The sequence below is a fragment of the Zootoca vivipara genome, chromosome 1 (genome assembly GCF_963506605.1).
Source record: "Zootoca vivipara chromosome 1, rZooViv1.1, whole genome shotgun sequence".
In the NCBI taxonomy this organism is placed as follows: Eukaryota; Metazoa; Chordata; class Lepidosauria; order Squamata; family Lacertidae; genus Zootoca; species Zootoca vivipara.
Window position 1 is genome coordinate 125,769,452 of NC_083276.1, and position 16,338 is coordinate 125,785,789.

General features: G+C 48.1%; 1 protein-coding gene across 1 annotated transcript in view; it reads left to right on the forward strand.

The window, feature by feature from the left end:
• Positions 1–12,421, forward strand: part of NBEAL1 (neurobeachin like 1) — a 133,490-nt gene extending 121,069 nt beyond the window's left edge. The window contains exons 55-56 of the mRNA XM_060281908.1: positions 6,057–6,192; positions 8,098–12,421. Coding sequence (XP_060137891.1) covers positions 6,057–6,192; positions 8,098–8,199 — 238 coding nt within the window. The 3' untranslated portion in view covers positions 8,200–12,421. The remainder of the gene's footprint in view (positions 1–6,056; positions 6,193–8,097) is intronic.
• Positions 12,422–16,338: the final 3,917 nt, after the last annotated feature.

The following is a 16,338-nucleotide window of genomic DNA, read 5'->3' on the forward strand; positions in this document are numbered from 1 at the left end:
AAAGCCCCGTTTTTTAAGGCTTCCGTTCTGCAGATCGTGCAACAATGGAGGGCGAGGCAGGATTCGATTTTATCAACGCTAAGGAAAGGGACTGTCACAGTGGCCGGAGTGGACTACTTCAGAGTAACGACGCTACGCAGCTCTGCATTTTATTCTTTTATTGGTGCTGCGTATTTACAGTGCTCAAGTCATTGCTATTTACACGGAGCGATGTTGTCAGTCGGTTTCAGAACCTCCTAATGGCTTTTGGCGCGTCTTTCTCCAACACAAAAGCTTTGGCAGACCCATCCTCTTGCCCCTCCTCTTCCTGCGTAATTCTGGAGTTGGAGGGATGGGTCTTCCCCCCTTGCTTGCCCCTTCCTGTCCCACCTGGGACCCTGGCTCCTCTACCTTGCCTGAGCCTCGGACCCGACTTCCTGCTTCCCCACTGGAATCGGAACTCTCCCTGCTTTCCCCTTTGCTCGGGGACGGGCTTGAACTCAGGAGGGGAGGGACTTCGCGATATCCCCTGTCCCTCACATCCACCCCCCTCCCAAGCTCTCCTTCACCCCTCCCCAGGCCCCCCCCATGTGTCGGTGACGACTGGAAGCCTAAGAACTCAGTGCTCTCCGAGCCCGTTGGTGTGAATACCTCCCCCCAGTCCTGCGAGCCCCCCCCTTCCGCCTGGGCGGACGGGAATCCCAAAAAGTCCGTGGCGTCAGAGCTGGTGGGGGTAAAAACGTTCTGCCAATCTGCTCCTTCCTCTGACTGGGTGGATCTCGGTGACACCCATACCTCATCCTCTGGTTCCTCAAACTCCGCTTCCCAGCGCCATGGTGAGCTGCTCTCCCGTGCCTCCTCCTCCTCCCCCTCCCTTTCCATGTGCCAGGGCTTGGGTCTGTGGGGAAAGAGGGCGTGAAATTCTTCCACCAAGAATTCCTCCTGTATCTGAGTGGCTGGGACCCATTCATTCTGGGACGGTGGAGCATCCTCCCATGCCATGAGGTACTCCAGTCCCCCCACCCCCCACCTTGAATCCAGGATGGCCGTGGCCTCATTGAGTTGCTCCCTGCCTTCCCTCTCCCCCCCTCCCTCGGGGGTTTGTTCGCTGTCTCGGAGCCTGCTGCTTTCCCTGTACGGCGACAGCAGCGATCTATGAAACACTGGATGCACCCTCATGTCCTCTGGCAGTGCCAGCCTGTATGCCACCGGGTTTACCTGTTGCGTGACCGTGAAGGGGCCCAGCCTTTTGGGTGCCAGCTTTTTGCACCTCCCTCTGGTGGGAAGGCCCTCCGAGGACAACCACACCTTGTCCCCCACCCTGATGACCTCCCCTTGTCGCCTGTGGCGATCTGCCCCCTTTTTGTACGCTTCCTTGGCCCTCTCCAAGTGTTCTCTGAGCTGCTGGTGCACCGTCTCCAGTTCCTCTGCCCAATCCTCAGCCTGTGGGCCCTCCTCCTCCTCCTCCTCCCTCTCCCTCTCTGGGAAAGATCTGAGGTCGCGCCCGTAATTGGCCTTAAAGGGCGACACCCCTGTGGAGACGTGCACTGCATTGTTGTAGGCAAATTCTGCTAGTGGCAAGCGATCCACCCAGTCCGTTTGCCGCTGGCTGACGTAGCATCTCAGGTACTGCTGCAGAATGGCGTTGACCCTCTCCGCTTGTCCGTTGGTCTGCGGGTGTCTAGCCGTCGACAAGCTGACCTCCACCTGTAGGAGGTTCATGAGCCGCCGCCAGAACCTGGAAACAAATTGGCGGCCACGATCCGAAATAACCCTTAAAGGTAATCCATGCAGTCTGAAAATGTGATCAACAAACAGTTTGGCTGTCTCTTCTGCCGAGACTGCCCTGGCACACGGTATAAAGTGACACATTTTGGACATAAGGTCCACCACCACCAACACTGCAGTCTTACCCCTGGACGAAGGCAGATCTGTGATGAAGTCCATGGACACCACTTCCCACGGCCTGTGTGGTGTGGCTAAGGGCTCCAGCAACCCTGGTGGCGCTGCTCTGACCACCTTCGCCCGCTGGCAGGTGGTACAGCCCCTTACATAGTCTCGAACATCTTCCCGCACCCCTGGCCACCAGAAGTGTCTCATGACTAGGTGAGCGGTTTTGTCCCTTCCAAAATGCCCCGCTGTAGGGTTGTCGTGCATCTGCTTGAGGACCGTACGTCGAAGCTGGGTGGTGGGTAGGTACAGCGCACCCTTGTAGAAAAGCAGCCCTCTGCGTTCTGCAAAGTCTTTTGCCTGCTCCCTCCCCCCTCTCAGTTCTCTGAAGATGCGGTTGGCAAATTCATCCGCTGCCGTCAGTGCTGTGAGTTCTGCCTCGCTCACCACAGCTGCTCCGCAGGACCATGCCGACGGGGGGAAAATGTGCCTTGGGGCTGGTGGCGCCTCCTCCTCCATGTACTCTGGCTTGCGGGAGAGGGCATCCGCCCTGACATTCTGCTCCCCCGGGATGTAGTGGATGGAGAAGTTGAAGTTCGAGAAGAACTCTGCCCACCGTATCTGCCGCTGGTTGAGCACCCTGGCAGTTCTCCAGAACTCCAGGTTCTTGTGGTCTGTGCACACCTGGATGGGGTGCTTCGCGCCCACCAGGAAGTGTCGCCAGTGCTGGAACGCAGCGTAGATCGCAAGAAGTTCCCTATCAAACACTGTGTAGTTGCGTTCAGGCTGTGTCAGCTTCCTGGAGAAGAAGGCACAGGGTCTCCACTCCCTGTTGGCGTCCAGTTGCAACAAAATTGCGCCCACAGCTTTTTCAGAAGCATCTGTCTCAATGCGTAGGGGCGCGTCCTGCACCACATGGAACAGGTTTTGGTCTGAGGCGAACACTCTCTTGAGGCTTTCGAACGCTGCTTGCGCCTCTGGTGTTCACTTGAACTTCTGCTTGCCTCTCAGGCAGTCCGTGATGGGAGCCGTAACGCGAGAGAAGTTCTTGATGAACTTCCTGTAGAAGTTAGCGAAGCCTAGTAGGCGTTGGGCATCTTTGCGCGTCCTGGGGCTGTGCCAGTCCAGGATGGCCTGCACCTTGTCCTTGTCCATCGCCAGCCCCTTGTCTGACAGCTTGTAGCCCAGGAAGTCCACCTCTTTGGTGTGAAACTTGCACTTCTCCAGCTTCACATACAGGTGGTTCTCCTTCAGGCGTTGCAACACCTCTCTGACATCTTTCACATGCTGCACTGGGTCATTCGAGTAGATAAGGATGTCATCTAGGAAGACCAAGCATTTCCTGAAGAGGAGGGACCCCAGGACGTGGTGCATGAAGGCCTGGAAGCATGCTGAGCCCCCTTGCAAACCGAAGGGCATCACCAGATATTCAAAAGAGCCCAGAGGCGTGAACATCGTGGTTTTCCATTCATCTCCTTCCCGGATCCTGATCAAGTTGTACGCCCCCCTTAGGTCCAGCTTGGTGAAAATCTTGCCCCTGCGTGCCGCTGTCAGGAGATCATCCACTCTGGGCATGGGGAAAGCCACGGGCTCTGTCACCGAATTCAGCCGTCTAAAGTCCACCACAAGACGGCGCTGTTGCGTGTCTTTCTTGTCCACCCAGAAGACCGGGCTGCCCCCTGCTGCCTTGCTTTCCCTTATGAACCCCCGCTTGAGGTTCTTGTCGATGAAAGCGCGCAGATCCTCCAGCTCCTGGTCTGACATGGCGTACAGCTTGGCTGGGGGTATCGTCGCCCCTGGCACCAGGTTGATCTGGCAGTCAAAAGGCCTGTGCGGGGGTAGGTGGTCGGACTCCGCTTCGCTGAAGACCTCCTGCAGGTCCCAGTACTGCTTGGGTATTGCCTCACCCCCTTTGATATGCATGGTGGCCACCGTGGCTATCGGAGGCCCCTCCCCTGGTTGGTGCTGCATGCAATGGTCCAGACAAAAGTCTGACCCAAACGTGATGCACCTCTGGTGCCAACTGATGGAGGGGTCGTGGCGCGCCAGCCAGCTCATGCCCAAGACGATGGGGGGGTCTGAGATGGTGGTGACGTTGAACGCCAGTGTCTCTGAGTGCCTTCCCACCGTCATTCTCATGGGGGGGGTTTGATGTGTGATGGCCCCTCCCAGCAGCTCCCTGCCGTCAATGGTTGCTACGTGCAGAGGAAAATCCAACTGCAAAAGCTGGATTTGGTGCTCTTCTGCAAAGCTTCTCGAGAAGAAGTTGGCGGACGCCCCACTGTCAATTAAGGCGAGGACCGTCAGGGGATAGCCATTTGGGAGCGTTAGCGTCACTTCTAGAACCACTCCTGCTCTGGGAGGGGTGGGCTGGCTCTGCACCTCTCTGTGCGGGTGGGCGGGCTGGGGCTGTTGTCTGCTGACTGTGCCTGGCTGCTGCCCCTTGTCTCCTGCAGCCAGGCTTTCCCGTTTCCCTGCTGTGGTGCTGCGTCAGTGGGGGAGGGCACCACCGTTCCCGCCTTTCCTTGCCACTCCCTGCGATGTGGGCAGTCTCTGACGAGATGCTGGGGTGAGTTGCAGAGAAAGCAATTCCCGCCCCTTCCCTCCTTGCGTCTTGGCGCCGCTGGGGTTTGAAAAGCCCGCGCGCGCGCGCTATCAATCTGCATGGGCTCCTGGTCCTGGCTGGCTCCAGGCGTGGCCTGAAAGGGTTGTTGAGGGAGTGGCTTCTCCTGCGACCGTGGGAACCAAGCCCGCTTTGCGCGCGTCGCTTGCTTGTCGTTCCACCGGGATTCCTGCCTCACCCCCACCGCCAGAGCTGCTTTGCTCAGCTGATCCATAGTACTGGGCTTTGGACCTCTCGAGAGTTCATCCTTCACCTCCTCGCTCAAACCCAAGTAAAACGCAGCTTGCATGGGAGGCGAATCCAAAACCCACCCCAGTCTGTGCACCAGCATGGTGAATTTCGCCCAATATGCGCGAACTGTCATATTTCCTTGGCGTAAATTATGCAGTTCCTCCTTAGTCTGGTCCAAATGACTATCGGACGAATACATCGTCCTCAAACCTTCTAGAAATTGTTGGACATTTTTCATGCAAGGATTCTTGGTTGCGATTAATGGTCTTAGCCACTCCCTGGCTGCTCCGGTGAGATGTTCCACAATAAACGCTACTCTGTGCTCATCATCGGGGAACTCATTCTGGTGCAGCTCAAGAGCATACACGATCTCAGTCTCAAAGCCCTGAAACTCCTTCGGGTCTCCATTGAACTTGCTTACAAGGGTCCCTGCTCTCCTTCCTGGCAGCATTTGGACTTGGGGAGCCCCTCCCGCCTTGTTTTTCTCTGCATCCAGCTTGTTTTGGAGGTCTACCGCCACCGCCCTTAAATGCTGCTCTTTTTCCTGGAGCTCTCTCACCTGTTCCGCAAGTTGTAGCCGGTCGTCCTGGACCTTCTTAGTCTCCTCTTTAGCTGCCTTCAATTCTCCCTGCGCCTGCAGCGACAGCTGTTGCAGTTCTAGCTGGGCTTGCTCAGCGATCTGCCGCCACTTCTCCGCCTCGGACACGCTCATCCCGGCAACTCCGAAGTAGCCCAAAAATGATTAGGAGGTTGCTGTCACAGTGGCCGGAGTGGACTACTTCAGAGTAACGACGCTACGCAGCTCTGCATTTTATTCTTTTATTGGTGCTGCGTATTTACAGTGCTCAAGTCATTGCTATTTACACGGAGCGATGTTGTCAGTCGGTTTCAGAACCTCCTAATGGCTTTTGGCGCGTCTTTCTCCAACACAAAAGCTTTGGCAGACCCATCCTCTTGCCCCTCCTCTTCCTGCGTAATTCTGGAGTTGGAGGGATGGGTCTTCCCCCCTTGCTTGCCCCTTCCTGTCCCACCTGGGACCCTGGCTCCTCTACCTTGCCTGAGCCTCGGACCCGACTTCCTGCTTCCCCACTGGAATCGGAACTCTCCCTGCTTTCCCCTTTGCTCGGGGACGGGCTTGAACTCAGGAGGGGAGGGACTTCGCGATATCCCCTGTCCCTCACAGGGACCAAGCGATCGACCGCAATCTACCAAAACCTCACGGGGATCTACCAGTAGATCACGATCGACCTCTTAGACATCCCTGCTCTACAATATACTTTGGTGCATTTTCTAGGGGTTGCTAACCAGGCTGTTTTGTTCCCATTTATTTCAGCCTCAGCCCCAGCACCTCCCCCTTGGCCATGCGGCTGCCGATCCGCTGTGTCTCTGTGACCAAAGAGTCCAGTCATATTCTGGTGGGCCTCGAGGACGGCAAGTTGATCATCATCGGTGTCGGGAAGCCGGCAGAGGTAAAACCTACCATCAGGAACTTTATCTACCGAACAGTGGGCAGCTCGCTTATTTCTGCTTTCCAGCTGGGCAAGCGGTCGCCTCTGTGGCAGGGCAAACGTCAGAGCAAGCTTGAGCTTTCCCAGGGGAAGAAATAGTTTCCGAGGTGTTCTTGCGGTTTCTTTCCAGAAGGTCTTCTGCTGGAAACGAGAGCATAGAAGGGAAAAACATTGGGGAGCGGGGCAGAATCAGGCGTGTGCCTGGAGTAATACAGAGGTTTTACCGTAGCTGAGATTGCAACTTTCTGCTGCTTGCTAGATCGGGAAGCCGGCTGAACTGAACTTGCACATTGCTGCCCGCCGTATAACATTTCATTCTAAACACTAATGCACCACTCCCATTTGCAAGTTACGAAATTTGATTTCGGAAGAACGCTAAACAGACAAGGATGAACTCCTGCGGAATTTTGTTTGTCTTTGCTTTACTGCATTTGGGTTTGATCTTAAAAGCTATAGTCAAGCACCACCTTATCACTGTCCGATAGAGTTAAGGAAAGGGAAAATACTGCTATTTTGTTCTGTGATGGTTCTGTGACACAACTGCACCAAAATCTTTCAGTGCCATTGAGAAAGGATGCTGACATAAGCTTTGTGGACCAGTGGAGAATGCCGCATTGCATCGAGTTTGAGAGAATTCCTTCTAATTTTAACAGTGATGCCTAATAGGGCATTCCTAAGTCAAGCAAACCTCTGGACTAACATCTTCAGAAGATGCTAGGAAGTAACTGATAACTATCTCTGTTTGATTCATGAAGATCATGTAAAAAAAAAAGCTCTGCAGTTTTTTCCCCTATCTCAAGCGTCACACGGTTTGAGCACTCCGCAGATTTCTGAAATGTTTTGCACCGCTTGCCTCTGGTCCAAACTTAAACCTGTGCCTGATCCATTGGTTTGCTGGATCAAACATTTGCACTAGCAGTATTCCTTTTTTGTATATTATATTGTATTGATTAGATAATTGCTGGGCCCCACAAAAAGCTGCTCTGGGAGGCAGAACAGTGGAGGGGGCTGGGAGGGATTAGCAAAAGTTGCTTCCATGACTGGAAATCTCTGCAGGATCTTAGCCTGTTCTGCAAACTGTGAAGGGATAAATGTGTTTGCAGAAGGGCATATCTGATTCCAGTCTAGTGTGTGCTGTTGAGACCACACACCAGCATGATTGGGCCATACATGTGTCAGCATAGGCTTTAACTTTTATGTATTTATGTCAACATATCTTACATGTTTTTAAATAGTGATTCTTGCACTAATTATTTCACTTGAGCAATGTAAATGTGTACAGATTTGGCACCATGATGATCTTCTTCTTGCTGCTGTTGTGCAGAATCGTATTCCTTCTGATTCACTGTCAAGCGTTTTAGTTTTCCTGCTAAAGCATAGCATTTTTCTAGGTGCATTTCTGTCCTCTGCTTGTTTGGAATAAAAGTGAATCCCATTGTGTTCCATGAGACTTAACTCCCTAGCAAAACCGTAAAATCGATTCTGTTCCCTTACACTGGACTTTTAAAAACTGTGTTTATTAAAAACACAAAACCAAAAACCGCCACCACAAAGTCAGAGATCTAAATTCCTTTCCCCCTCTTGATTTTATAAAACCACTTGACATTAAGGCCCCATAACAGTCGGAAAGCACAAGGCAGACATCCATGTTGCTTTGCTTATTTGTGTGCCCTAAAATTGTCCAAGCACTGAATTATTTTAGGAATAAATTGCCCATTATGTTTGTTTGTTTGTTTGTGTGTGTGCGCGCGCGCTATATCTTGTGCTTTCTGTGCGTTTTCCAGAATCTCCTGAAGTTTTTATTTAATTTATTCCCCTTATTCGCTCCCTCCCCTTCTTTTTGTTTCTCTCAATTACCCGAAACAGATGCGTGTGGGACAGCTCTCTCGAAAGTTGTGGGGTTCCAGCAAACGCATCAGCCAGATTTCATCAGGAGAGACTGAATATAACACGCAAGATTCCATGTGATTTCTGCTCCTGCCTCCTCTTGGGGAATCCCACACATTTATTTAATCTTCTGATTATTTTCCAATCGTATCTTTCAACTTGCTCGGTTACGTTTGAAGCGACAGCACAGTTTCCGCGGGCAGATATGGGGAATAAGCCTATAGCACCTGTCATTTTTGTAATTGTGTTTATATGTTAGAATTTGACGAAATAAGCTGATTCAATATTATTTAAGCAAATGAATTGTTTGTGAGAGATATGTATGCATTCATATGTTTATATGTGTATATTTGTGTGTGTTTATAACATGTTTGTCTGTACATATATGTGTGTGTGTGTTTGATACTTAACTGACATTCACAGGTTAATGCTGGCAATCATGGGTAAGTTCGCTGAATATCTGAAAAATTGATTTCTATAAGCCTTTTGCATACATGCCAGTGAATGCTGACAAATATTTTGAGGTCAGCATTCATTGGTATGAAAGTTTTTGAACACTTGCCAAATTTGTCTGGGTTATGTGATTGTCGACATCACCAAACGGTTGACATAATATATAGTTATATAGGTTGTGATCCAGTAAATTCATTTACTTGTGCACAAGCAAATGGGTATGTGCATAGCTACGGTAGTTTATCGCTCGCCCACCCCAGCATTCTGTGAACTAGCTTGTTGTTTAAAAGTTGGCCTTGTGAGAGCAGGCCAACTTTTTTGTTGCCCAAAAAAGAAACAAAAGATCCAATTTAATACCTGAGCAGGATACGGGCAGTCTTCTGGATCTTAACCAATGCCTCTAAATTTCCTGTCCGTTATAGACAAACACGCTTCCTTCTTTCACCTCCAAGGTTCCGTAGTTCCAGAAATCTAAAAATGAAAATGATTCAGACTCAGTTGGTGGGGTGGGGAGAGTTTTCCTTGTGCCCTTAGTTGAATCCTGCAATCGACATTAGAATCGTATCGAGCAGCTGGGAACTGTTCTTCAGGCGGTGCCTCCGCCGTCCAGTTTGGACGTTGCGCGTTGGATTGTCAGGACGTTTAAAATGTATGTGAACCTGGGAGAAGCGGGAAGTAGGCCTGCTGCTCTGAACATGCTGCTGGAAATTAAACTTGAGAGGTAGGGTCATTCTGGAAAGAAAAGGTGTACTATCTGATCCAGCAATGCCACGATAGCAGATTTTTCCACAAAGGGATGGCGATTCCGGGCCCAGCGCATGCAAGCAGTGCTTAGTGTGTTGTGAGGAGATGCTGTCTCCAGCAGCAGGGAGTTGCGCATGGCTGAAACACACCTGCACACTCCAAAAAGTGATCAGCTAAAGTTGTCGATCCTTTGGTAATGAGGAAGAGGTGGTCGTGCACAAGGCTGCGGTATGCTAAAATGTCTTTTTCAAAGAACATTTCAGATACAGCAAAGGAGAATCTAAGCGCTACCTGTGTTTTCCTTATTTCTTTTGACTAAGTGGGAGCCACAGTTTCCTGCGCATGGAGCGCCATAGTTTTGGGTGAGAGCTGAAGGATCTATTGCTTGGGATTCCAGGGCGTTCTTCGATGGTTAAAGCCAGAGGCCTTGGTTTTAGACCTGAATTTGCATGGGGAAATATTGACCTCCAGGGCAAAGTCTTACGTTGTTGGGCTGTTGTTGTCGTTGCCATACGTTGTAGGGCTTTGCTCGCTTGCTTGTTGGGAGAGTATTGTTTAAAACCCGGTGTTTTATGGAACTGGTCAATAAGTTGTTGTTTTATTATCTATGCAAGTTGAAGTGAGTGGATCACAAATTTCTTTCCAGGCTGGAAAGATGTTGAACTACATGAGAAATAGAAGCAATTTTCAGTTTATTCCTTGACTTTTGTGCAGATGTCTTTGGAAATTTGGTAATTATTTCAGGGATGAAGAACCTTTGGCCTGCCAGATTTTGTTCAACTCCCAACCCCAGTCAGCATGGCCAAAGATCCAGGGTGATAATTTTTAGTCCAACAACATCTCTGCAGGCCACAGGTTTCCCATTTATTATGATTTATTTATTTAAAGGATCAGTGCTCTTGGATTTTAGCGCTTGTTCTTTTTAACAAAGGTTATTAAAAAAGTATTTAGTGGGTTTGTTTGAATAAATCTGGCTCGGGTGTGCAGAAATTCTGATTGGAAATAACTTTGCTGCTTATTGTAGGGATCAACTGGGATTTCAGGGACTAAAGCAATTCTCACACAGGGCTGAAATGGAGAATGTGCATTTATACATGTGCGAGCAAGTTAAAATGAAAGCTGTCATTATTGTAGCAATACCAAAGATAATCTGGAAGTGTTGAAACATTTATGAATGTGAAACTGGTTCATTAAGATTTAAAAGTGAAGGAGTATTGATGAATATTCTGGAATGAGTCACCTTTTTAAAAAATTTAAAAAAAACAAGGTGATGTAATTATGCGGTTACGGGTGGGTTTCTATATTGTATTGTTTGGGGGCATTATGTTGATTGTTGTTTTGCTTTTTTTAATAAAAAAGAACTATAAAGAAATGTCAGGCTGGTAAACAAAGACTAATTCAGGGGAGCAAACGAGAGAAATTGTGGGAACTGTTCATTGGAGAAATACCATTTCTCCAATGGTATTTGGGAGGATCCCAGCAAAACTGAGTAACTTACGAGTCTTCTGACTTTTGAAGAAAATAATTAAGGAAAGCCAATGTGGTAGCCTCAAAATGTCGTTGGATGCACTGCCATCAGACCAGATCACTGTTGCCAATGGTTGGGGAATGATGGAAGTTGCAGTCTGGCAAAACCTTGAGGGCATCACATTGCCTGCCATTGCAGTGGATCAATGGAAATATTGGGCACATGGAAATTTATCCATAAGCAGAGTTGTGCTTATGGACCGAGTCCTTTCACGGCTGCAACTACGCTTCCATTCGGAGAACGGAAGCCTTGCTTCAGAAGTGATGCTAAGCCATGGCTTAGGCTCAGGTGTAGGCAGACTCGGGCCTCCAGGCGTTTTGGGACTACAACTCCCATGGTCCCCAGCTAACAGGACCAGTGGCCAGGGATGATGGGAACTGTAGTCCCAAAACATCTGGAGGGCCGAGTTTGTCTATGCCTGGCTTAGCTTAAGGGTAGGGCAGTACGTCTGCGGGAGGAGAGAAGCAGCTGCAGTTCTTACGGAGAATACTGCCATTTCACATCTTCTCTTGTCGTGGTTTGGCTTATAGCATCACATGATGGGTGTACGATTTCAGGTTCCCCACTTGCGCTGTAACTGCTTAGGTTTGTGCCATGAGCCACGCCATTGGCATGGGTCATAGCAGGAAACCAAACACTTTGCTGGCCCCCCTGTATACTCCTGCCACATTCTAGCAGGTCAACGAAAAGTCTTCACTTTGAGAACACTAAACAGAGCTTTGAAAGCAGCAAAAAATAGCGTTTTCCTGAAATCTGGCAGCACTGTGCAAGAGTATTTAGGGAAAGTAAGGATCATTGTTGACATGAGAAGGGGCAGGGCCATTCTGTTTTTGACTTTCCCCAGTCCCCTCTTGCTTGGCCACAGACATGCATGTTCTTCCCCACTGCAATGCTACAAGGACAAAGAATACGGAGGATGTTCTTGTGCTGGCTCAACAGCAGTTTTGAATACCCCAGCTTTGTTGAATTAGCAACCCGCCCTGGAAATTGTGCTGCTATTTAAGACTGGTTTTTCTAAATAGAAAACACAAATTCATTTACCACGTGCCTCTGCATTTGCTTAAAACACCACAATTAAAATAGAAACGGGACACTAAGCCTTAAGTATATATATATACAGGCAAATGATAATCGCATACTGATTATTCTGATAGTGCAATTGTGATTACAAATGGGTTTTTAATGCCAAAAATGCCTTGAGATTTTGGGTGGAAGTGTTTTAGATATATTTAGGTTCAGCTTAGTCCTCGTGTAACAACAGCAAATATTTCTGTTAGTCTGTGCAATACCCTTCCTCTCTTTTTTTTGGGGGGGGGGGTGCTTCTAAGGTTAAATAATACACTGTGTTTTTGATGGTAAGGTTTAATAATTTTAAGTCTGTATGTATGTATATTGGCTAACACGGAACTGATGTACAGCATGGTGGGAAATGTTCTAAAATTTGGACTTTGTAAGATTTACAGATTTGTAATTTAACCCTTTTTATTAAAAGGCTTGCTCACATTGTACATAAAATGATTGTCAAATTAGGTTTGTATATAATGGGTCTGAAGCCAATTAAATAAAATTGGACGTGTGTTTAGTCTCTCTCTCCTTTTTTGTCGTCCCAAAGCACTGTGCCTGCATTCAAATATCTGCATGGGCACCTTGGCTGGATTGCAAAGTGGGGCGCTCCATGTGCAAACAATTCTCTTTAGCCAATCTGTTGTTCAGCACGGATGACAGATAACAGCTCGCAAACTTGGCTGGAAGTGTCCTGTCTAACCCCTGGAAGTGTCCTGTCCAACCCCAGGAATACCTTCACATCTGATAGGAATCTATGCATGGAGGCAGGGCTTGTAAATATACCCACCCTTTTGCAAACTTTTAGCCCTTGTGCATTCAGACGCGTGCCTAGGGGAAAAAAAAAGATTTTCGGCCCTGGCTGAGCTGCAGCCTACACAGAAACTATTAACTTCTGCTCTGAGAACGTTTCCTCGAGCAAAAATAGCTGCTCGTGGGTGAGGGGGGGGGAGCATGTGAGAATAAAAGAGTTGCTGCAAAAGAATGCACAACTATATTTTATAATAATATTATTTTTTTATTTATACCCCACCCTTCCTGGTTTAAAAACTGGGCTCAGGGCGGCTAACAGCAAATATAAAACATTGATTAAAATGTGACTTTAAAAACAGCATAAAATACAACATAAATGCAGCATCAATGTCAATAAAATTCAAAAATTCAGGGGCAATTTGGGTGGGGAGAACCCCTAGTCAGTAAATATCAAATGATCACCAGGGCTAACTGGCCAAGTTACTAGGGCCAGCAAGGAGACCAGGGAAGAGTTTAAATGTGGGGTCCCAGAAGGGTTTCTTCATAAAAAAGGAAAGGGGAAAGGGAATGGAGGATCAGGCTAATTCAAATTGAAGGCCAGGCAGAATAGCTCTGTCTTACAGGCCTTGCGGAAGGAGATCAAGGGCCCTAGTCTCGTGGGACACAGCATTCCACCAGGTCGGAGCCGTCACTGAAAAAGCCCTGGCCTACTATCTAAGATGGTATAGAGTTGCATTGTGGGAAGCAGCAACTTGCCAGCATGCGCTTGTGGCCCATGGGCCTTGGGTTGCCGACCCCTGATTTACACGATGCATTCATAGCTATCGTACAAAAGAGGATTGTGCTCCAGGTCGACAGTTTTTTGTCCTCTCCTTTTTATTTAAAAAAAACCCCCGCAGGGTTAATGATCGTTGATGAGATTATCTCACAATGTGAGTGCTTGCCTCGCCACAATTAGGACAACTAAGTCTTCCTCAAGTACCACGCCTATATGGATGCGAAGGCAATAAGAGCAAAGGAGAAGAAAACAGGTTTAAGATCTAAGATGCAACCACGGAAGGGGATGGATGGGGGGGGGAGTTTGAGAAACGCTTGTGCGGAGAGATCAGGAACTAGACCATCAGGGTAGTCACAGTGGCATCATCTCAACATAGTGTGTCTGAGAAAATGCCATGTCAGACTACAAGGAGGAAGGGACTGCAAGACCTTAGCTCAGGCATCCCCAAACTTCGGCCCTCCAGATGCTTTGGACTACAATTCCCATCATCCCTGACCACTGGTCCTCTTAGCTAGGGATCATGGGAGTTGTAGGCCAAAACATCTGGAGGGCCGCAGTTTGGGGGTGCCTGCCTTAGCTGCTCGCTTAAAAAAAAAAAACTGGAACTGATCTATGTAAGAATTTGATGGCCAGCACCCTTGGCCATAGAACTACAAACACCATTTTCATGGAATTTGCAAAAGGGTGGGATTTTTGCCTCCCCAATAAAAAGACACAGCTTTCCCTTGTAAAGTAGCTTTTGCCTCCTCCTACAAGCAGCAGTGATCCTTCGCGTAAACCCTTCAGCAACGAACGAAGTGAATGGTTAAAGTAGGGGTGCCACACACACTAACTCTCCACCCCCACCCCCCAGTCATCAAAGCACAGGACACCTCCTCTCCCCCAGGTCTGAGCTCAGCAGGTGACTGCTATCACCTGTTCATTCAACATTTTATATATTTTCTCCAGCTCTGCCTATGGGGACAAAGGACAAATTTGCCACAATTAGAAACACTGCAAAGCCAGCATGTGCATTTCAAATGATTTATATGCTTTGTGGTACATTTTAAGAGAACTATTAAGAGAACTATTAACTATTAAGTCAAGTGGGCAGGGGGAGAAATAGCTTCCAGACTGAAAGCATACTACTCACCAAAAGAGGAGGTGTGTTGGGTTCTTTGCGCTACTGCGGGATCCTTTTCTCCCGAGTTTCCTGCAATAGTGATACAAAAAAATAGTTACAGTACCTAGCAACTATTAATTTTGTAATATGCTGCAAATGTGTTTTTGAACCTGGCAAACAAAATATTCCAAATACTAAACATTTGTTTATTTTTTCAAGGCATATTAACACCACACATTCAATCAATTCATATTCTTCAAGATGAGGCTTTTTGAGCTTTGTGCACCTTTGAGACTCAAAGGGTGGGGGGGGGATCACCAACTCTTACCGCAAGTTTGTGCTGTCCTATTTGAGACTCGCTATGACCCTCACGGATTGCTTGGGGGGCAAGAAGCCGTTGCAGTGGACTGCAGAGGCACAACAGGCATTTGATCCTCTCAAAACACGCAGGCCTGGCCAGGACACTGGAAACATTTTCTGAATTGAGGAACCTGCATCCCCCCCAAAAGCTGAATGCCATGGTATAAGCAGGTTTGCAGCCCAGAACTCCTCATGCTAAACATACACCTACTGTATTTTTCGCTCCATAAAACACACTTTTTTCCTCCTTAAAATTAAGGAGATGTCTGTGCGTCTTATGGAGCGAATGCATGGTCCCTGGAGCCGAATTGCCCAGAGGCGAAAAGCAGATCATGCTTGTGGTTTTTTTTTAGAAAGAGCTAAAGGCTAATGAGGGAAGGAGGGTGTTTAAAGGAACCCGCTCAGCAGCTGATTGCAAGAGATCAGGGAGGGAGCTAAGAGACGCTAGCTCCCTTCCCGCCCTGTCCCCTTGTCCAGGCCTCCATTGTTGTGTTTCCCCAGCTGACATGTGACTTGCTGATTAAATTATCTGTCTGGAAAATGTAGAAATGGCTCCCTTTCCTTTCCTAAAGAAACTGCAGAACTGTGAATCGAACCCCATAAAAACAGGATTTTTTCCCCTTTGCAAGGTAAGCTGAACAACTTTGAGCTGATCCTCAAAAATGGAGCTTTCCCCCTTTGCCAAAAAAGCTGCACAACTGTGAGCTGATCCTCAAAAAAAATGGAGCTTTCCCCCTTTGCCAAAAAGCTGCACAACTGTGAGCTGACCCCCCCAAAGGGCTTCCCCCCTTTTCTCCTTTAAAAATTAGGTGCGTCTTTTGATCAGGTGCGTCTTATGGAGCAAAAAAATATGGTATTTATGCTCAAATGCCCAAATAAGACAATTTATTTCACTAATATTGTCACTGAAGAGCCTCATACCTGTTATGTTCGGACATACCAAACTATGGTTTATGGTACCATAGACAAGAACCCAAAGAGGGTTTGAGTTTCCAAACACAAGCAACCATAGTTTGGAGATTTCTATTTATTCTGGTTTTCTGTCCTCTTTAGTGCTCAAAAGACCACTAGCCTCTGTGAGAGTTGCTGGAGTCAGAGTGGTCAGTGAAACCATAGCCTGTCCATTCAGACATCATGCCAAACCACAAATATAAACCATGGTTTGCAAACCCACCTCCATTCACACCTTCCGATTCTATCCTGCTGTTTGCTCACAAGTCACCCTGCCAAACCACAGGTGGTTTTAAACAATATCTAAATTCAGCCACTACCCCCAAGCAAATTAAACAAAAGCCAATCAAAAAGATGTAGGATTTCTTCATCAATTTATAAGCTTTATAAAGGCATTTGTATGTTGCAATGGGAGAGCTCCAGTTCAGTTGGCCAAGCATGAGAGGCTTAGATCAGAATGCATTTAAGAGCCTCAGAAACTCTTCCTTA